The following is a 22107-nucleotide window of genomic DNA, read 5'->3' as shown; positions in this document are numbered from 1 at the left end:
CCCAGGCGCCCCCTTAGACCAGACTTTTAATTTGCTCTTACACTTGTAGCTGCCATTAGCTGGTTCTGAGGCCTAATTAGGGTGGCACAGTGGGGGATGCTGGGTTTTCAGAGAAAGGCAGACAGAGGTCATTTCATTCCCTTACTCATAACTTTCACAAAAAAATAGAAGCAGGGGCACCTGGATGGCTCAGTCAGTTAAGTGTCTGACTCTTGATTTCGGCTCAGGTCATGATCTCAGAGTTGTGAGATCAAGCCCTGTGTCATCTCCGTGCTCAGCGGGGCATCTGCTTGAGATTTTCCCTTTCCCTCTCCCTCTGCCCTTCCACTGCTCCCCCTCTTCCCCCACAAAAAAATAAAAGCACATAATTTAGTGAACCTCATTTAGCAACTGAAAGACCTCAATCACAGCAAAAGAAAATACATTGGGGGGTGCCTGGGTGGCTCAGTCGTTGGGCATCTGCCTTTGGCTCAGGTCATGATTCCGGGGTCCTGGGATTGAGCCCCACATCGGGCTTCCTGCTCAGCGGGAAGCCTGCTTCTCCCTCTCCCGCTCCCCCTGCTCGTGTTCCCTCTCTTGCTGTCTCTCTCTCTATCAAATAAATAATAAAATAAAATCTTAAAAAAAAATACATTGAAGTTCTGAATACATTGCTTGCCAGCAGCTTACCTGTTTTCCTCTTTGACTCTTCCTCAGTTGGCTGACCTTATAGATGCTATACTGCTGTTTATTTTTATTTATTTATTTATTGTTAAAGATTTTATTTATTTGACAGAGCGAGAGACAGCAAGAGAGGGAACACAAGCAGGGGGAGTGGGAGAGGGAGAAGCAGACTTCTTGCTGAGCAGGGAGCCCGACGCGGGGCTCGATCCCAGGACCCTGGGTTCATGACCTGAGCTGAAAGTAGACGCTTAACGACTGAGCCACCCAGGCGCCCCTACACTGCTGTTTAGACTATAGGCGTCCATGCCTTTGTTGTTACATCTGTGCTCCTTTTCCCCTATTAAATATCCTTTATCAGGGACGAAGCCAGCAGAATTTGATTGTCCTCAGCAACTCAAGTCTCTGGTCTTCTTTCTTTCCTCTTTGGGGCCTCTGCGCTGCTATTTGGTGGTGTTGGTGGGGGCTGGGTCTTCATGTGCTTCCGGCTGTTCAAGTTCACTTAGGGCATGTCTTATGAAAGAACGCTATACTCCAGTTTCAATTTCTTTTTTAATATATTAAAACAAAATCGGGGTGCCTGGGTGGCTCAGTTGGTTAAGCGACTGCCTTCGGCTCAGGTCATGATCCTGGAGTCCCGGGATCGAGTCCCACATCGGGCTTCCTGCTCAGCAAGGAGTCTGCTTCTCCCTCTGACCCTCCTCTCTCTCATGCTCTCTGTCTCTCATTCTCTCTCTCTCAAATAAATAAAATCTTGAAAAAAAAAAAAAACACACAAAATCTTCATTATTTTTTCTCCTTTTGGATTAATGTATGTTAAAATCTCAAAATTTCAGAAATCAGAGAAAGTCACAAATGCGGTCACAGAAATCCTTCACGTTTTGTTCTCTTGATTTTTGTATTAGATGAATCTTGCACAGTGAGTATATGTGCCTGTGAAATTGTAAAAAAAGAATAAGGGAAAATTTTAAAGAAGAAAGTTCGTCATTGTCACCTCTTAAAGAGACCAGAACCTTACAAAACACGGTTAAACAGTATTAACTGGGTTTCTTAACAGATATTTTATAAATTCTTCTCCTTCTGGGAGAAAGTTCCACAGGTCTAGTTCTGAGAGGATACCTTTCCTTATCCCGGGGCCTAATGTGTGACCTTAACTCCTCTCCCAGTTGCCTGTCTACGTGAGAGGCCCACTTTTCATTTCTCTTTGACACTCTGAGCTCCAGGCCCCCTCCTCCTGCTCCTGGTTTTGATGACCCACCTGTGATGGTTGTCTCCTCCCCCCACCCCCAACTGGAGGAGTGGCCATCTTTAGTGACCAGGACTTTCTTGTGTTGTAGGTGGCAGATGCCTTTGTGTTCCTTGCTGACCTGCCTGGGCCTCAACATCTTGTTCCTCACTTTGAATGAGGGTAAGAACTGATTCCAGGGGCAGGGGGTTTTTGTGAATGGATGTGGGAAGGAATTCCCAGAAGTGGCCACTTGTCTTGCCATGGAGTTGGCCTCCATGTCTGCTTGATGTCAGAAAACCGGCTCTGGAGAGAGACACTCTGGGCTAGAATCCTGGCTGGGTTGTTGAGGTGGCAGGTTCTTTAACCTGTTTGTTAAGGCCTAATTTTCCTCATCTCTAAAGGGAGGATAATAATAGTGCTCTCCTCAGAGAGTAGTTGTGAGGAACGAGGTAGCCTGTATATAACGTTTAGCATGGTGCCTGACATAGAGTAAGCAGCCAGTGTATTGTAGCTATTATTATTGTTTCCTTCTTTTTTTTTTTTTTAAAGATTTTATTTATTTATTTGAGAGAATGAGAGAGAGAGCACATGAGGGGGGGAGGGTCAGAGGGAGAAGCAGACTCCCTGCCGAGCAGGGATTATTGTTTCCTTCTTGACTGAATACTGGTGTTGTGACCTTTTTCCATTTTGATTTCCAAGCTGATTCTGGGGTCAGTGGGGGCATGACATGGGGTGAAGGTGCCAGGAAGGTGAATGGTTAAGAGATTTTTGCCACATACGTTGATTTTCTCTGGCTCAGCAGGTGAGCCTGGAGGGAGCTGCTGGGCAGTCACCAGCTGTGAGGGGTCTGTGGCATGAAGCCTTTGAGGTAGATGTGTGGACAGGTGGGTGGCTCTAGAGATCTTGGGTAGTGATGTCTCCTGGGGACCTTTTGTGACAAGATATACCAGGACCCAGCCCTTTTCCTGTTTGAACTGACAGGTGGCTACAGAAAAAGCTGAACCCCTGGGGGGAGATGTGTGAAAGGCCTGAGACAGAATGTTCTGAGGAGCGGGGTCCTTTATTCATGTATTCATTCTTCTATCAAACTTGCATTTCTCAAGTGTCTCCTTTATTTCCTACACAGATATGGATTCAGTGGGTTGAAAATAAACCCGGTTTTCACATAAGACCTTTTTCTGTTTCTCTTATGACAGATATTTAACTAGCATTTACTCTGTGCCCAGTGCTCTGTTAGCTTGCTCTGGGGGTACCCTGCTACCTGGAAGAAGATCCTTTGGATTTTCTCTCAGCCTCCCCATTTTTGGGTTCACAGTGGTCTGTCTGTGGTATTCTAAAAGCCAAAGGAAAGGCTTCCAGTCTGCTCTGGTGGCCCAGAGGTCAGAGTGTCAGTCACTCCTAGTGGCCAGACTCCAGGCACGAGCCACCTACTGTGTGCTAGCATAGGTTTGTTAATATTAAAAAAAAATGGGTCTGGGGCTATAGTAGTGACCAAACGGATAAAGTCCCAGCCTTCAAGAGCCTATGTTTGTAGAGGAGACAACAACTGTGCCTGTAATCAGTCATGTGGTGATAAATTCTGTGAGGAGAAAATAAAGCTGAGTTAAAGGGTTGGAGAGTGAGCAGGGCAGATACTCTTTCACCCGAGGTGATCAGGGAAGGCCTTTTGGACAGAGCCCTGGAGGAGGTGAGGGAACGAGCATATGGGCATCTGGTGGGCAGAGGCTCCTGGTCCTTGCACCTCATTTACCTGCCGTGTTATTGATCCCATAGGTGCATGGTACTCGGTGGGTGCCCTGATGATTTCAGTGCCTGCCCTTCTGGGCTACCTTCAGGAGGTTTGCCGGCCACGGCTGCCTGAGTCTGAGTTGATGCGGAGGAAGTATCACAGCGTGAGGCAGGAGGACCTCCAGAAAGTTCACCTGTCTCGCCCCGAGGCTGTGGCTGAGGTGAAGAGCTTGTGAGTATGGAAGGGGCTGGGGAGATGGGACATGGTCACAGTAATAGTGGCCACCACACTGAGTGCTTGCTTTGGGTGAGGCGTTGTATAAGGGAAACCACAGATGTTCTTTCCTTTGATCTTTTGAACAGCTCTGGGAGGTAGCTACTGTTATTATTCTCCATTTATGGATGAAGATAAAGGCTTACACAAGGAAAAGGTGACCAAGCTGGGATAAGAATCCAGATCTAGCTGATTTCACAACTTGTGCTGTTTCCACTAGAGAGACAGTTTAGGGTCTTGACTGAGCGCTTGCACACGTGAGCCACAGCCAGGGTTCAAATCCCAGCCCTCCATTTACTTGCTCTGTGGCATTGGGTGGGTTGCTCAGTCTCCCTGTGCCTCAGGTTCCTCACCTGTTAAATGGCATAATAGTAGACTTACCTCATAGGTGGTTGTGAAGACTGAATGAGTGTCTCGTACCCAGGAAGTGTTCAGTAAAGGTCAGTCACCATCACTACACTATCGAGAAGCTTCCTAAGTGTGACAGAGCTGGTACTTCCGAAGAGCCATATTAAGACCGTTGAATAACATAAACCATAGCATCTGCAAAGCTTCAAAAAAAAGTTACAAACGGAGGCCTGGGCCTGGCCCCTGTCTGAGTCAGTTTTCTGGAGTGGGGTCTAGGTATCCCCCACCTTTTTTAAATGACTTTAAACTCAAATGGGAGTTGCAAGAATAATACAGAGGAACTCCCATAGGCCCTTTACCCAGCTAGAACAATTATTAACATTTGCCACATTGGCTTCATCTATTGCTCTTCACTTGCATGTTACTTTTTTTCTTCCTGAACCACTTGAAAGTAAGTTGCAAGCATCATGCATTTTTTTTTTTTTATTAGATTTTTTTTTTATTCTTATGTTAATCCCCATACATTACATCATTAGTTCTAGATGAAGTGTTCCATGATTCATTGTTCGTGCACAACACCCAGAAGCATCATGCATTTTTACCCCAAATACTTCTTTCCTAAGAACAAGGACGTTCTCTTATATATTCATAATCGTATGATCAAAATTAGAAAATTTTACATGGCTAACATTAGCATTTCTGAAGTTATCTAATATATAGTTCATAATCAGATTTTACCAGTGGTATTAATAAGGTCTTTATATAAATTTCCCCTCCTCCAGAATCCAGTCCCGAGTCATACGTTACATTTAGTTTTTTATGTCTTCTTAGTCTCCTGTAACCTGAAATACTTCCTTAGTCTTTGTTTCTCATGACCTTGACACTTTTAAATAAGATGAGCTTATTATTTGTAGAATTTCCCTCAATTTGGGGTTGTTTGGCTCCTTATGATTAGATTGCATTTTTCCAGGAATATGACAAGCAATGTGTTGTTGTCAGTATATCATATCAGGAGGTACATCATGTCAGTCTGTCCCATTAGGGGAGATTCTAACTTTGATCGTTTGGTTAAGGTTTCTCTACTATAAAATGACCATTGCTGGGTCTTATCTTTATCACTTTATTACTGTGATAGTTGTGAAGGTGATTTTCTAATTGGCATTGTTAGCTAGCATCTGCTCTAAGAAAGAGCTCTTCCATCTTATCAGTATGAACTCAAGATTCTTAATTTTATTTAATGGGTTGTAATCCATTACTGTCATTATTTTGATCTCATTGTCCTAGGTTTGGCAGTAGGAGCTCTTTTGAACTGGCTCCTGTGTTCTTTTGATATGTCCCCATTATTTTTTTTTAAGATTTCTTTATTTATTAGTGTGTGAGCACATGCGCATGGGGGTGGGAGGGTGGGGGTGGAGGGGCAGAGGGAGAGAGAGTCTTAAGCAGACTTCCCGCTGAGCATGGAGCCTGGTGTGGGGCTTGATCCCACAACCCCGAGATCATGACCTGAGCCAAAATCAAGAGTTGGATGCTCAACTGACTGAGCCGCCCATCATTTCTGAGTGCATATGATATTCAGATTCATCTTTTCTTTTTCTTTTTTTTTTCTTTTTTTAAAGATTTTATTTATTTATTTGAGAGAGAGAGAATGAGAGACAGAGAGCATGAGAGGGAAGAGGGTCAGAGGGAGAAGCAGACTCCCTGCCGAGCAGGGAGCCCGATGCGGGACTCGATCCCGGCACTCCAGGATCATGACCTGAGCCGAAGGCAGTCGCTTAACCAACTGAGCCACCCAGGCGCCCCGATATTCAGATTCATCTTATGCTTGCACTGTTCCTGCTCTGGAATCAGCCATTTCTCCATGGAGCCTTTCAGAAACCAAGATCTGGGTGCAGCATGCATTCATTGCTTCCGGGGGTGTATCTATTAAAAAATACTCTCCAAGTGAGTCTGCCTTACACCCCAGGTGAAGACACAGTGATCTCTATCCTGCCATTTATCCTACGGCTGCAGTGTGTCTGTGAGGGGGGCTACCCTGCTCCTCATTTTACCTCGGCCCTGGGAAAGTTAAGCAGCTGGCCCGACATCAACAGCTAGGAAGAGACCCAGGCGGGAATATTTGTCCTTTGTGCATCTCTGTAGGGGTTCTGAAAGGGGGACTGAAATGTATGCAGGTTCTCCTGAGCTCTCCGGCCCCTCCCATGGGTTCGAAGAGACCAGCTGTCCCTGGCTAGCTGTGCCCATGAAGTCCTAGGCTCTGTGGCCCCAAGCTCTGGCAGGCCTGTGGGTGTGCGGCTCACGGAAGGCCCCCCACCATGCCCACAGCCTGATCCAGCTGGAGGCCTTCCTGAGCTGCCTGTGCCGCACCTGTGAAGCTGTCTACCGCGTGCTGCGTTGGGAGAACCCCGCCACATCCTCGCAGTGAGTGGCCCCTGGTCTCCCCACCGCTGCCCTGCAGGGCTTTGCTCAGGGGAGGAGAGCCTCTGAGGCTCTTGTGTGCAGACCTGCACGTGAACTTGTGGGCTGGGATGTATGGCTTTTGTTTAGACACCTTTTAGGTGTAGCAACAATATTTTAATAGTAGAAACATAACTCACCATGTAATCTCTCACCCACTTGTTTGATTAGCAGATGTCGTGTTTATTAAGTGTGCCCGTTGCCATGTGGCTGTGCTCCAGAGTGATTTCCTTCTAATCACAGGAATTTCTGATGCTGCGATTCCTCTCTGTCGATGCAGGTTCTATGGGGCTCTTCTGGGCACGGTTTGCGTGCTGTATCTGCTGCCCCTGTGCTGGGTCCTTGCCCTTTTAAACAGCACGCTCTTTCTGGGGAACGTGGAGTTCTTCCGAGGTAAGCCGTGGACAGCTCGGCAGAGATGGGGCCGAGGCTCTGGGGGCTAGGTGAGGCTCCCCCGATTGTCTGTCTCTACAGCTAATCATCCGTTTGCTGTGCTTTCCACAAGGGGGCAGCACCACACCAGGGTAGTTTCTGGGAGGGCTCCTGGGCTCTGCATCTGATGGCAGGGGGGATCCAGGGAAGGCTGCTACTGTCGGGGTCCCTTTCCCTTCCCGAGGCAGGTGAATCCCTGCTTATGTGATGTGGTGGCTTCTGGGAGATGAGGGAGGGATGTTTTCCCAGTGCTGCCACCCGCCTCCTGGGACGCAGCCACCTGGAGTAGCTGCTACTTCTCTGTGTGATCCCGGAGTTCTCATCTGCTGTCTAGCTTCTAAAGCCGTGAGGCAATCTGGAGAGGCCCTGAGCCACAGAAACCTGGGCTTCTACATATGTTTGGGTGATTGCTATATTTGTTTTCTTCCCTGTAGTTGGATAATTAGTTACAGAAGCTGTAATTCATCGAGCACTTACTACATTTAATCCCTCTATAACAATCCCATGGGGTGGGGGGTAGGATCTCTGTTTTGCTTATGAGGCTTAGGTTAGGTGATCTGTTCAGAGTTAGGAGGGTGACTTTCTTGCAGCAGAGAGTGGGCTGCTGGTGGAAGAGGCCAGCCACCTGTAGAAGGGGGTACCCGCAGAGCACCACTCATTCCATCCTGTTTCTGCCTCCCACTCTGTTCTTGCCCTGGGTAGTAGTGTCTGAGTACAGGGTATGTCTGCAGCGGCGGCTGCAGCCCAAGCAGAAAGACAGCGTCTTTGAGAGCGCACCACCGCTGGAGGCTGAGGGGACGTCTGCTCTGCCGGACTGCACGCCCGCACCCACGCCCACAGAGGTGAGTGCCCCGCGCCATCAGGGCAGAGCCTCATGCGGGCAGGTTGGGGAGCCTTCTGGTTCCCAGCTTGTTCATGCCACACAGCTCCTGGCCTCTGTACATTCCTGCTGCTTCCCTGGCCGCCTCTTTTCTGAAACGTTTCATAACAATAATTGTAATGATAACAGCTACTGTGTGCTTTGTGGAATGCTGACTCCGCTGTTCTAAGTACTTTACAGATATCAACCCTGTGAGGTGTAGGTTGCTTCTAAGAGTGAGAGGGTTCTCTTCTGCAGAGGAGAAGGCTGAGGCACAGAGTTCTTGTGCCAGCGTGGGGGGGCCGGGACCCAGAGCAGGCCCTGTGGTTCGGGCACCTGGCTGGGCAGCCACCACAGGGCCCTCTGTGCCCTTGGGCCCGTTTCCCTGTGTCTGCTAGGTCAGAGGTGCCCTCCTTCCCGTGACTTCTTTCTTGCAGGTGTGCCATCTCCTCTGGGGCAGGAATGGCTGTTTTAGGCAACCTGGACGTTTGCTCCAGGAAGCTGGTGGCCTCTACCTTAGAGGGCAGGGCTGCCCTCACCTCTCCCTCTGTAATAATCTCTCTTCCCAGGACCTCACGCCTGGCAGTGTGGAGGAGGCCGAGGAGGCTGAGCCCGATGAGGAGTTTAAAGATGCGATTGAGGTGGGTGGCCCTTCCCCACCACCCTCTACCGATCAGGCTAGAAGCCTGGTCCGGGAGCTGGGTGGCTTCTCACATCCCAAGTCTAGGTTTTTCAGTCCTCTTTATCCAAATGAGCAGTCAGAACTTGTGAGCTAGAGCTCACTGGATGAAAGGGTGCCTCTGAACTTCTGCCCATTCTGTGCCTGACCTCATCTGTCATGCATGCTCAGGGGTGGGAAGGCTCTGGAAGCCTCTGGGAAGCACCCTGTGTTGGGGGGTGGATCATTTACCTCCTAGGCTGGAGACTCTAGGCTTGGTGCCTTGGATGTGGGGCAGGCAGATTTGGGGGAGGGCACTGTTCCGGGTCTCTTGCTGCTCTTACGCAGAATGAGGTTTGAAAGATGTCTCTTTGGGGGGCAGGGAGGGGAAGCTGGAGAAAGTGGTTATAGGCCAAGGATTAGGTCAGAGTCCTCCTGATTTTAAGACAGTGATTCAAACTGGTAGTTTACAGAAGCATTTTATCTGGCATCCAAGACTTAAGAACATTTACAAATGGAGAGATTTCAATGACAAGCCTGCATTTTCAGTTTCTCTGAAAAAGCAGCTCTGGTAGCCCCAAGTGTGCGGTGGTCAGTGTAGCTGAGGAGTGACTGTCCCCTTTAGAAAAGTCACCTAGTCCCCACCCCTGCCTCCACCCTCCTTGCCCCTGGTCACTGAGTCCTAGTGTGGTTGCTGTTGTCACAGCTGTGCTGTTGCATTTCCATATGGCAGGAAGTCATTTCTCCGTCTCTTTGTAAAGGGGGACATTGAGGTATAAGAAAAGGGCCTTGTGCATTGCCTGTGATTTACCCTAGCCCATTTCACTCTCACCTCAGCCTCATCTACGTCAGCATTTACATTTTCAACTGCTTAAAGATTTCTCCCAGACTCGAATATACGACTGCAGGCTGTGCATCTTGGTGCTGGTGGTGTAGGGAGTGTACACACCAGGGCTTTCGGGCTCTTCAGTTCCTAACCCACAGTAGTGACCACATTGTACATCTTGGCCTAGTTCACACTTAACGTCGGTAAAATGTGTAAAACTTAAATGAAGCAAAAGTTTTCTGAAAATACATTCTAAGGGATATTTTCTGTTCTCTTCTAATGAAGTAATGAGCAACTTTTAATGCATTATTTCACCCAGTTTGAGAAACCGTAGTACCCAGCTTCTCTCAAGCCGATTTGACGCTGGGCTCCTTTTCTGGGGCCTCTGTGAACGTCACCCTCTGTGGCGTGCTCAGGCAGAACTCAGAGTGGCGCTTCCGTGTTTCCTTTTGCCTGGGGCTCTTCCTCTCAGCGGCGTCCTTCTTGCTATCTCTCTCTGTTTTCTCTTCTCTCCTTCTCCCGCGCACCTTGGGAGGCAGGAGACACACTTGGTGGTGCTGGTAAGTAGGAGCCTTGGGGAGGCAGGCAGGGGCCGGGCAGGGGGAGGGTGACTGAGCTGGCTGTCCCCGTGCCTCGTGGGGTCGGCCGTGCTGGGGGCCTCTGCACGGCTACGAGGTGGGCGGGATTGGAAGGAGCTGTTCCCACAGGAGGATGATGAAGGTGCCCCGTGCCCAGCAGAAGATGAACTGGTTCTGCAGGACAACGGGTTCCTGAGCAAGAATGAGGTGCTGCGTAGCAAGGTGTCACGGCTCACAGAGCGGCTCCGCAAACGCTACCCTACCAACAACTTTGGTACGGCCAGGGCTGAGGAATGGGGGCGGTGTGGGCACCATGGGGCCAGAGTTTCGGAATTGTGGCTCCTGGTTTGTGATGAGAGCAAGGAGTAAAGCTATGTCTATGGGCCCCGGGGAAGGTAGTGCACACAATGGGACTGCCAAGGGAGTGAGTGTGGGTTCCTTCTTGAACGTTAACTTGCGGGAAGTTGAGGCACTCTGTTCCAGAAACGCCACTTCAGGACTATAGAGAGATGTAATCCTGAGGCAGAGACTCAGAAGGCAGTGTGGCATGATGGCTGAGAACAGAATGTAGTGTCTGACTGCCTGGTGTAAATCCCAACTTTGCTCAAGGTGTCCTTGAGCAAATGATGTAACCTCTCTGTGCCTCAGTTTCCCTTTCTAAAAAAGGGCAGTAATAACAGTTCTTACCTCACAGGGTTCTTAGAGGTCTCTAACGAGGTGATGTTTATTAAGTGGTAGCACAGTGCTGGCTGGGTCACAGTAAGTGCTTAATAAGGGGTGCTGTTAACATGAGGGGTCCTGGTCCATCCTGCAGGTGCCTAGCAGCTTGTCTGGATCTTCCCTACTCAGGTTGAAACAAGTTGAAGCAAAAAGTATCTTCCTCTGCACATGATAGAACCCTGAGGTCCCTTCTCCTCAGCCAAGTTCATGGACTGGCTAGTCCTTATTTTCCTGGGGGGGTGGGGGGGGGTGGATCAAGGAAGGCAGCTTTGGAGAAGGGTAGACTTGACTGTTGGCATGGTGGGAAACCTGTCTCAGACCAGGAGAGCGGTTGCTGAGCCAGACAGAGTTCTGGCTGAAGAGGGCAAGTGACTTGGGGGTCATGCTGGTTTTGAGGAAGAGCCTTGTTTCTGCTTGGAGTCAGCTGCCAGGAGGAGGAGGTGGCTACACTGTGTGTTCTGGTGGGAGTGAGTTCTAGGCTCTGCACCCTGGGAGAAGCCCTGGTTCGTTTGAGGCATTTGACCCAGGGCATCCAGGGGCCTGCCTTCCTGCCCCTGTAGCACCCAGGGCAGTTGTTTTTCAGGATTCGAGGTCCTGGACATGCTGTTTCTTTCTGCTCTGTGAGTATGCCCCAGTCATTTCGAGTTCCCTTTTATTTGTGATGATCACTGACTTCTCTGGGGCACTGTGTTCAGTGCACTTGCATGTACACGGTCTCATCTAGTCCAGATGGTAGGTGTGATAGGGACAGGCAGTTCTTAGGGGCTTAGAAGCAGCTGGGTTCCAGAAGTCCCAAGTGACACTATGTAAGAATTAGTATTCTTGCTCTAGCATGTGATTCATTCGTCAGTATGAATTTTAAGTAAAGGCCCTTAGATGTTCTCATTTGCAGGTGAGTAACCTCAGGTGAGAAAAGTGATTTGCCCCATGTCTTCAGCCATGGTTGAGCTGTGACTCAAGTCTAAGCCATCTGGTCTGGCTCCTCTGTTCTTGTGTTTTTTTCTCACTCAACATGCTCCCTTTTTGCCTTAGTGTCTGAAGTCCTCTGGCTTTATGTCTGTCTTATTTCAGTATTTGGTTTTTGGTTCAGGTAATCCCGGCCGGGTTGGTGAAGGCCTTTCAGGTTCACATGAGGCTGGCAAGGGCAGAAAATGCTGCTTTTTTCTAAGCCTCTCTTAATTCCCATTCTTTAAGACTGCTCACGGTCTTCTCCCTGAGATGTTCTCAGGCTCCTTGCTGTTGAGGGCAGGTACAGCAGCTCTGCTCCTGGGTCTGGCTCCCAGGGTGAGGTGAGCAGATTTCGGGGCCACTCCATTCTGGCTGCCCGTGGAGGATGGGGATGCATGGGACAAATGAGGACAGGCTGCTCAGGGGCTTCTATGTGGCCCTGTTCTGTCCCGGAGGCTCTTTGACCGTTACCCTGGCAGGGCCCATGCAGTCTTAGGCTCTTTCTTGCTCCTGTGGCATCATCACATGATGAGTCAGGCCCTTTGCTAAGGATGGGGGCAGGGAGAGTCAGAAGATTTTGGAAGGGAACAGGGCTGCTCTCCTCCATATACCTGTCTTGAGCTGGTGTCAGCATCCTAAGCCCTCCCAGGCCCAGGCTTGTGCTTGGGTACATGTTGGTTTCACTAGACCACATGGCTGCCCTGGGATGCTTGGCCCTGACATTCCATCCTGGACTTGGGCCTGAGTGTCAGTCTTTGAGTGGCTCCAATCCCCTGCCCCATGCCCCTTGTCCCCCTTGTTCCCCTTGTTAAGGAGAAGCAGAAGTGGGTTGCTTTTTTTTTTTTTTTTTCTTTTAAAGATTTATTTATTGGGGCGCCTGGGTGGCTCAGTGGGTTAAATGTCTGCCTTCAGCTCAGGTCATGATCTCAGGGTCCTGGGATTGAGCCCTGCATCGGGCACCCTGCTTGGTGGTGAGTCTGCTTCCCCCTCTCCCTCTGCCTACCCCACCCCCACTCATGTTCTCTCACTCTCAAATAAATAAATAAAATCTTAAAAAAAGAAAAAAAAAAGATTACTTCTTAGAGAGAGAGAGGCTCGATCTCACAACCCATGAGATCATGATCCGAGCCTAAACCAAGAGTTGGACGCTTAACCGCCTGAGCCACCCGGGTGCCCCGAAGTGGGTTGCTTTGCCCACATTCTTAGTGTGGGGGACAAAGACTTGGAGTAGCGTGGTTGCTGGTTTGGCATCAAGGCGGCAGTACCTGCTATGCTTTTCCCTCTCCTCTGCCAGGCCCCAGGAGCTACCTGGCAGCAATGGCATTCACCTTACGCACCTTGGCCTCAGGCTTCTCCTTGCTCTATCTTGGGCAGGCCCGTCTTTCCTTGAACACAGGGAGTGTCCTGTAACAAGGGCTGCAGGGGGTTCTGGAGGAACAGAGGAAGAGACCACATGTAGCTCTGGGCCTTTGTGTGAAGGTGAGGCCGGGGGTTCCGTACCTGGCCACATAGGTGGTTCAAGAGGCCCAACAGTGCTTCCTGAAGCTGCTAATTGCTCTGGCCAGATCCCAGGAGGCCTTTGGGCCCCAAGTTGTAGACACTTACTCCAGTAGCTTTATTATCCACTCTCAAGTGTTTTCAGGACCCAACTCAGCTTCCTTCTGGGCCCGTAGCCCTGGGCTGGGCTCTGTAGCCCCTTTCGGGAGCACCTTCATGCCCACCGTGGACCCCTGGGCTTTTTCCCCTGGCTCAGTGCCCCCTGTTTACATGGAGATTTTTGCCTCCTGGGGATAGCCCTTGGAACCTTCTTTGTTCTCTTCAGGGTTTGCTTTTGTTCCTGGAGCTTGGTGAAGCCATCAGGCACAGTGTGGCCTTTCCTCTCCTCCTCAGGCCTCAGTTTGCCTCCGCCTTTTGGTTCCCTTCATTCACCTGCATGCGCCCCCTTCAGCAGACTGTGTCTTTGCTGCAGTCCACCTTTTCCGTCTGTAATTTTCCTGGGAGCACGGGTGGGTGGTGAGCATAGTAGCTTCTGAAAGAACCGTCGGTTCCCTCCCTCCCTGTCCTTCATCTCTTCTTACAACCCCTCGCCTCCTCCCTTGCATTTGCTAAGCTGCTGTTGACTCCTCCAGCATGGTCCGGAAACTTGATCATCTCGTGTGTGGTGGTTTAGGTGGAGTCTGTCACGGCTCTGCCCTGCTCCGTCCTGCCCACCACTCAGTGTCTGTGCCCCTGCCCTGCATATCTTCTTGGAAGGTGCCTGGTTCTGAGCTCCTCTCCTGGAATCTTCAGATGACAGGAAGCAGGAGTCTGGGGTTCTAGGCATTTCTGAATTACCTGTGGGCAGACTATTTGTAAGGAGGCACTTAGGAAAGGGTCGTGGCAGGCAGGTTTCATCTGAGCTCATTGGAGCTGCCTTCTCTGAAGGATGCCTGTTATCAGGTCCCCCCCTAGCTTGGTGTGATTTCCAGAGAGCAGATTCTGCTGGATGCTTTTCGGTTTTGGCAGGACCTGCAGGTGGGGCCTCTTAGTCCTGGGAGGGCACACAGACTGGCAGCTGTGTATAGTATGGAGACATGGATTCTCAGGGACCATGGGAATTTTCCTTGTTTTTTTTTTTTTTCCTTAAAGATTTTATTTATCTGAGAGAGAGCGAAAGCAAGAGAGATTACAGAGGGAGTGGGAGAAGCAGACTCCCTACTAAGCAGAGAGCCAGATGCGGGGCTCCATCCCAGGACCCTGAAATCATGACCTGAGCCTAAGGCAGATGTTTAACCGACTGAGCCACCTAGGTGCCCTGGGAATTTCCTTATTAGTTTGAGTCCCCTTCTGTCTCTGGATCTGGACTTTGCTCACCCCTTTTTTCCCCCCAAAGATTTTATTTGAGAGCGAGAGCGAGAAAGCATGAGAGATCACGAGCTAGGGGGAGGGGTAGAGGGAGAAGCAGACTCCCCACTGATCAGGGAGCCCTATGTGGGACTCGATCCCAAGACCCTGGGATCATGAGCTGAGCCGAAGGCAGATGCTTAACCGACTGAGCCCCTCAGGCGCCCTGGACTTTGCTCCCTTGCTCACTGCTCCCAGCCATGATTGGGCTGGGCTGGCATCCTGAGTGGTCCCATAGAAGAGCCAGGAACAGGTGAGAGTTCAGAGCCCTGGGCTAGCTCGAGGCTGAGCTGCTGCCTCTGTTTGTCAGGGAACTGTACGGGCTGCTCGGCCACCTTCTCAGTGCTGAAGAAGAGGGTAAGTCTCCTTGAGGGTGTGTTTGCGGGGACTTGGGATGAGGTGCAGGGCAGTAGCGGGGAGTCATTGGGCCACATTGGGCCTGGGGTCCGAGGTTTGCTCAGGTGAGCGAGGATCTGCTGTCCCTGTGCCCATGCCTTCACTAGCCTTCCCATTGGATGTTGTGTTTACTCCGTCCTGCCCCCACTTGGGCACCTCCCTGTTCCCATGGTAGTCCCAGGTTCCTTGGGTGAGATCAGCTGATGGGACGGTGGGGGGCTCCCGCTGTGGGCGATGCATCTGATATTGACCATGGCTCTTCGCAGCGGAGCTGCAGTAACTGTGGAAACAGCTTCTGCTCTCGGTGCTGCTCCTTCAAGGTGCCCAAGTCCTCCATGGGGGCCACAGGTGAGTGGTGCAGGCGGCCCGGGGTCAGGGCGTTGGGAGGGCTTGGCTGGTTCCTGCCTCCTCCAAGGGCTGCTGCAGCGTGGGAAGGGAACAACGGGTCAGTGAGAAGGCAGGGGGACTCGGGATCCTGTCTGGCCTGGAGAAACATCTCCACTGTCCTTTAACAGACAAAACACTGAAGTATTTTAGGCATGCAAAAGAATATATTTAATATATCTGAATTATAAGGCTTAGTAGTGAATATCTGTGGCTTCTTCACTGAAGTTAAAAAACAGAGCATTAGCAGCACCTCAAGGCTCCCAGCACCACCCTGCCTTCCCCAGAGGAAACCACTGTGCTGAATTTTATTCTTTTTCTCATTAACTTGGTAACGCTTTTAACAAAATGAAAAATTTCTTTCCTTCTATAAAACTTGTACATACTCATTGTAAACAAAACCAAAGATACAGATAAACAAAGGAAGGGCACCGTGTGCAAGATACATATGTATGCACATGCACGTTCTACAAGTAGTGGGAGCATGTTCTGCACACTGCCTATAATGTGCTGTAATCAGAAATTGAGGCTTTTTTTTTGTTTTTCTTGTCATGCAAGTAGCATATGCTTATTCTAGAAGATTTGGAGATCATTATATAGGAGGAGGAAGAAAAAAGTAATCATGTAATCTTACTACCTAGAGATAACCGCTGTTAAAACATGTTGGAAAGTTTTCTTCTGGTATTTTACTAAAAAAAATTTTTAGTGGTGTTTTGTTGGTGCCAAAATAATTTCTAATGCAGAGCACCTGGGAGAGGCCTGCTCTTGGTATGGTCACTCCCGAAGTCCCCAGTCCACACGGAAAGAGGAGTCTGAGGGCAGGCTAGGGAGCTGGGTTAGCGAGGATGTGGGCTGGGTGGTGGGTGGCTTGTGTGGGGCTTTGGGGGTCGGGGAGATGGTTGTAGTATTGGGGGCCAAGAACCAAAGGGCATGAGGAAGTTTCTCACCAAGTTCTTCCTCCTTTTCAGCCCCCGAAGCCCAGAGAGAGACTGTATTTGTGTGTGCCTCGTGTAACCAGACCTTGAGCAAGTGAGAAGAGGGGCTGGGGTCCAAAGTGGGCGTCGGTCCTTGGGGCCAGCAGCAGGCCTCACTTTCCTGTCCCTAGCCCCTTGTGGTGTGTGCTGGGCAAATGTGGCCTGAACGCTCGGTAGGCTTCCCCTTCCTATCCTTGCTGTCTCCAGCTGGGGGGGTTCTGGAGCTGCTCCCCTCTCTTGCGGGTGGCTAGTAAGTGGCAGTTCTCAAAACCCAGAGGGAAGAGGAGCCCCTGGAGGGTCTGGCAGGTTTGCCCTCCTCTGCCCTGGGCTGAAATTAGTGGACTCAGAGCTGGGCAGGGAATATAAACTAGAGGGCAGTAGTGAGCTAGGCCTGGTCTCTGTAGGGATCTCTGAGCATCAGGGTGTCTCTCCACACACCTCACAATTCTAGGAGACCACAGATCAGAGACTGGGAGAAGAGATTCTTCCTTTGCTGGTTCCTGGGCCAGCCCCTTGGCCTCTGAGAGCCTTCAGAAGGGCTTGGGCATGGCATAACCCAGCTCTGCTGCTTCAGGCATCAGCATCTCATTGTTTCTCCACCAGAGGGTGTGGCCAGAGCTAACAAGACCAAAAGTCCTAGATCAGGGTTGAAGTTTCCATGTTCTCCCAGAGGACGGCATGTTTAGAAGGGCCTGTCAGAGTCCTTTAGTATTAAATGGAGCAAAACATAGGGAGCCCCAGCAGCTCAAAGGACATCAGGCTCACCTTGCAGAAACTTTGACTTGCAGAATCTCAGCCCACATATTACCCTGGTGACAGTCTCCCTGGGTAGATGCCAGGCATTCAGATCACTCTTACTCCTCCTGTTCAGAGCCACAGGCACCCCTCCTCTGGCCCAGAGCTGTGTTCCCCCTCCCTGGCCCCTTGTCCCATGGAGTGTGAGACAGGCGAGCAGAGTAGAGGTCCTGAAGCCCTTGACCCTTGGGGGCCTGGGAAATGTAGTAGGATCTCTCCGGGCTGGGTCCTAGATTCTGGTGCTCTTCCTCAGCAGGACAGTCTAACTTAAGGGTTAAGGCCATGGAGGTCCCCATCCTCTCTTCAATAATTGTATGTTCACTCTGGACTCTTAGGGCACCAGTGTCTCTTCCTAAGCCTTGAGCGGGCTCAGGCACCCTTTCTCTCCCCTGGAGCTACCCTGCCTTTTTGAAGTATTTATTTATTTATTGCATGGTTCCTGGGAACATGTGGCACAAGGAGTGGGATGGAGACAGTGGGGGGCTTCTCCTGCTCCAGGATGCTTCCCTGGAGTCATGGGCTGGCGGGGACCCAGGACCCATAGGAGGCTGAGCAGGGATCCGAGGAGGCAAGCTGGGGAGACAAGGCCATCCTGGGCCAGCTTTCTGGGGCTAGTTAGGGCTCGGCAGCCAGGGGCCTGCAACAGGCCAGGGAGGTTCAAGTCCCTGGGGAACCAGGCAGGCCTCGGGCTCCTTTGTTAAGAGATGAGAGTTAAGTACCCTGTGCTTTATTTACACTGGAGAGGAATGAAAAGGATCTCTGTGTATATGGAGAATTGTCAATAAAAAGGCCCTCAAGCTTCTGACCTTTTCGTCCTGGTCCTTGCACTAACCCTCTCTCTGAGGCTGGAGAGCCAGAGTCACCCTGCGCTGGCTGAGTTTGCAGGCCTGCACTGTGTCTGCAGGACAGGGCTGGAGGGGGCATGGAGGCTGCTGTCGTCGGCGGGGTGGGCGGGGGGCGGGGGGGTAGGGTGGGGGGTGGAGGGAGGAAAGCTGTGCCTCGTGCGGGTGGGGCTCAGCACATGTTTGTCAGATTGACTCGAGACTCCCATCTTGTGACTGAACTGTGAGCAGTTGGGGTTAGGACCAGGACTTGTCAAACACTAAACAATGCAGGCTTTAGAACGGAAAGATTTTAGCTAATCCTTCTTAGAAAGCAAAAAAGGATTGGCCCTCGGGAGGCTGAAGGCAGCTGGAAGAGGATTGGCTGTGAGATGGGACAGATAAGTGGTTCTCTGAAAGCAGGGTTTGTGGAGTGTATACTGGGTGCCAGGCACAGTGGTGAGGGCTTTACACACGTCATTTTATGTAATCCTTATGATGATCCTATGAGGTAGGCACTGTTCTCCCCATTTTATAGGTAAGGACATTGAGGCCAAAGGAAGTTGACCAGCGGCAGTGAAAGGTTTGGCATGGCACTTTGCAGACCAGAGCTGGCTACGAGCCGTGTCTTCCAGATGGAGGCCCATGGCAGTGAAGATGGCAGGAGAGACCCTGCGTCAGAGCTGAGGTTAGGTTGCAGCCATGTTCTCGTGGCTCCATGCATGCACAGCTCACAGAGGCCGTGGCCTGGTCCAGGATGGGATTCTGCCTAGCTCGGGAACTTCCCCTAGTAAGGGGGAGCCCCAGCAGCTCCGAGGGGCCTCGAGAGGCAGGGGAGCAGCCAGGACCTTTTCCTGGCAGTTTTTACAGAAGACTGTGTTCACTTTAAAAAGTAGCAGAGTGGCCTCAGCAGTCGGGGTCCAGAGGAGCAGTAAAGGTGGCGGGGGAGGGGGACAGCAGTGATGGCACAGGCCCAGGGCAGAGGCAGCCGGGGCTGCGCTTGCGCTTTCGTGGGTGGCGTGTGTCATGGGTAGCTCAGCTGGAAGGCTGCTCAGAGATCATCCCGGCCGGCGCCTCACTCCAGGGGGGACACCACATCTGTTTGAAGAGGCGTGTTCCCCACGGCGTGAGAGGATGGGCCTTCCTCAGCAGGAGCGGCCTGTGTTAGCCAGGGAGAGTCTGCGGGCAGTAAGAAGTAGGCAGCGCTGTGGCCGGCCCCACACTTGGCCAACCTCTCCCGTCAGCGTAGCCCCGCTGAAGCGAGTTTCCACAGGGGCATTGCCCCCAGGCCTTTCTGTGCTGCTTTCCTCTGTAAAATGGGCGTAATAGCGCTGTCTCCCTTAGAGGCTGCCGTGAGGAGTAAGCGAGACCATCCACTCGAGGCATGGAGCACGGTGCCTGGAGCACAGGAAGTGCTCCCCAAAGGCCAACCTGTTACTGCCATCCTGGCACTCTTAGGGACAAGACAGCTCTGTCCTGGATGGCTTAGAACAGTGTTTGTTTTTTTGTTTGTTGTTTTTTTAAACCAGAGACTCATCTTAGACTATTACTCAGGAAAGCATCTGAGGCCAAAGTGTAGTTTGAAAAAGCAGAGACAATATTATTTTCGGAAAACAAAAACGATGCGTAGCGTTGGTGAAGTAGTCTGTACCACGCATAGCCTTTGGAACATGGGATTTTGGGGCTTGGGAAACTTGGGTTTTATCATCGGGTCTTGGCTGGGTCTTCCCACCGAAGGGAAGCCAGGGGGCCACCTCCTTGTCCCTTTACATTGTGTGTGAGGGCCTCAGTGAGAGCAGGCCGGGGAGGGACAACTTGCAAGTGCAGGTCGCAGTGGGAAAATGAAGCCACGGCGGTTGGGTTATGTCTTGCAGCTGGCTGGGGTCCACAGTGTGGAGAGGACTGAATGCGAGGTGGCCTGGAGGACAGACTCTTCATAGTAGAATTGGATGCCTGGTTTAAAAGATGCCCCCAGTTTGCTCTCAGGAACCCATTGGGAGGAATAGTAGCCGGGTTTTGCTCCAGCTCTGGTACCCATTGGGGCAGACTTGGGAATGGCAGCCAGCTCCCACAGCCTGGCTTGAGTTGAGGGTTCTGTTGATCTTTTTGAGGTTTGGTAGGGATGGGGAGCAATCTGTGGTGAGCCCTGGCAGACTTTGCACTGGTCCTGGTTTCTGGGGTCTTCAGGATTTGTAGTCGTTGATCTCCTGGCCCTCAGGGCTCAAGCCCAGCAAAGCTCCATTTTCATGCCCTGTCTCCATGGAACCTTCGAGGTACCCCTTTTGAGAGGCCATGGCTCCAGCGTCTATCTTATAGCTGGTGGCTGGCTCTAAGACCATGATAACACCTACTTTTATTTTATTTCATATCTTGGATGTTATTTTATTTTATTACTTTTTAAAAAAGATTTTGTCAGAGAGAGAAAGAGCATGAGCAGGGAGAGCTGCAGGCAGAGGGAGAAGCAGGCCCCATGCTCAGCAAGGAGCCCAATGCGGAACTCCATCCCAGGACCCCGGGATCATGACCTGAGCCGAAGGCAGACGCTTAATTGACTGAGCCACTGAGCCACCCAGGCGTCCCAACACCTACATTTATTGAGCACTGTGCCAGGCAACATGCTGAGCGTGTCATTTAAACCTCATGACAATCCCAAAAGCTAGGTTCTGTTATTAACTCCATTTAACTGATGAGTAAAATGAAGGCCTGGAGAGGTTACGTAACATGCCTGAGGTCAGGCAGCTAGTAAGCTATGGAGCCAGGCTGTGAATTGTGCCAGGGGTGCTTGTAGAGGCCTTATCAGAGAAACTTTGGGTGAACATACAATCCTGGCTGTCACCCTCCCCTCTGTTCTGCCTCGCCCCCACTAGCTCCAGGATCTTCTGAGCCACTGAGCTAATAGGAGGGCCCTGCCCATCCCGAGCCCTAGCAAAGTGGGTTCAGCCTCCAGAGGAACAGAGGCAGCCTTGTGGCAGGAGCTCCCCCCACCAGTACCACCTCCCTTGTTTGGGTCTGTTTCAACACCCCAGAGCAGCACATTCCATTCTCTGGCACAGCTGGGGGTTGGGGATTCCGGATTCCCCAGGCTGCCTGCTTTCTTCAGGGCCCCAGCAGAGCCTGCTGTCTGGGCTGGGGTACTGGGTCCCAGCCACATACATTCCAGCAGCAACCACCCCCCACGTTGGATTTCCCAAGGAGTGAACTTTAGCCAGGATTACAACCAACTAAACAGTTGTGGGTTGTGAGCTTCCTTTGTGGGGCTCAAGAGCCTGGATGCTGATGGGGCTGAGAGGGGAGGAGGGGGTCAGGGGTGGGCGGCTTTGGGGCAGGAGAAAAGCCGCATTCTGAGGTTGGCTCCCCTGCTGCTGACAGGGCCCTTGGTGTGGGCTCTGAGCAGGGCTCCCAGAATTCTTCCTGCGAGGCAGGGTGGCAGATAGTCTGTCTCCCCCCGACACCTTGGCTTTGTCCCCTGCATGCAGTAGTATAGTGGTTAAGAGCCCGGGGTCAAATTCTAGTACCACTCTTACGTACAAGCTGTGTGTCCTTCAATAAGCTCATTAACCTCTCTGAACCTCAGCCTCTTCATCGTTAAAAAGGGCTGTTGGCAGGCTTAAATTAGAATACCAGAGTGAGGGGCGCCTGGGTAGCTCAGTTGGTTGAGTATCCAGCTCAGGTCATGATCTCAGGGTCGTGAGATTGAGCCCCACATCGGGCTCTACACTCAGCACAGGGTCTGCTTGAGGATTCTCTCTCCCTCTGCCCCTCCCCTCTCATATGGGTGTGCTTGCTCACTCTCTACCCCCCCCCCAGTAAAATAAATAAACAAAATCTTTAAAAAGAAAAAAATAAGAATACCAGCCAGAGTGCTTGGAGTAGTGCCTGCCACCCAGCATGAGCTTGATATTTATTCTAGTATTATATGTCTTCTCCTCTGTTAGCTTACATACCCTCCGGGGGTGTATTTTCTGAAGTAAAATGCGAAATGTAGGTTCTATCTTGAAAGTAACAACTCTGGGTTTTAGGTAAGATGTTCCTGTCTCTTCCCTACCTTCCTGCCAGTAGCGTTTCTTAGTTAACAAATCAGTTAGGAATGTACTGTTATGTGTAAGGCACCATGCTAGCCAGGTTAAGGCCTTAGGTTAGT

General features: G+C 51.0%; 1 protein-coding gene across 6 annotated transcripts in view; it reads left to right on the top strand.

The window, feature by feature from the left end:
• ZFYVE27 (zinc finger FYVE-type containing 27) overlaps positions 1 to 22107 on the top strand; it is a 31264-nt gene that overhangs the window by 3856 nt on the left and 5301 nt on the right. For 3 of the 6 annotated variants that reach the window (XM_081823691.1, XM_081823689.1, XM_081823692.1), the window contains 10 exons: positions 1998 to 2068; positions 3662 to 3848; positions 6561 to 6656; positions 6973 to 7085; positions 7827 to 7966; positions 8553 to 8624; positions 10007 to 10027; positions 10175 to 10319; positions 14907 to 14953; positions 15259 to 15340. In XM_081823691.1, coding sequence (XP_081679817.1) covers positions 1998 to 2068; positions 3662 to 3848; positions 6561 to 6656; positions 6973 to 7085; positions 7827 to 7966; positions 8553 to 8624; positions 10007 to 10027; positions 10175 to 10319; positions 14907 to 14953; positions 15259 to 15340 — 974 coding nt within the window. Of the gene's footprint in view, positions 1 to 1997; positions 2069 to 3661; positions 3849 to 6560; positions 6657 to 6972; positions 7086 to 7826; positions 7967 to 8552; positions 8625 to 10006; positions 10028 to 10174; positions 10320 to 14906; positions 14954 to 15258; positions 15341 to 16344; positions 17951 to 22107 lie in introns of those variants that run through there. The other 3 variants (XM_006738297.3, XM_031033550.2, XM_081823690.1) reach the window with 3 other exon arrangements.

Source organism: Leptonychotes weddellii, chromosome 6 (assembly GCF_054177405.1).
Source record: "Leptonychotes weddellii isolate Sample4059 chromosome 6, ASM5417740v2, whole genome shotgun sequence".
Lineage (NCBI taxonomy): Eukaryota > Metazoa > Chordata > Mammalia > Carnivora > Phocidae > Leptonychotes > Leptonychotes weddellii.
Note: the sequence above shows the minus strand (reverse complement) of the source record. Positions and strands in the feature narration are given on the sequence as shown.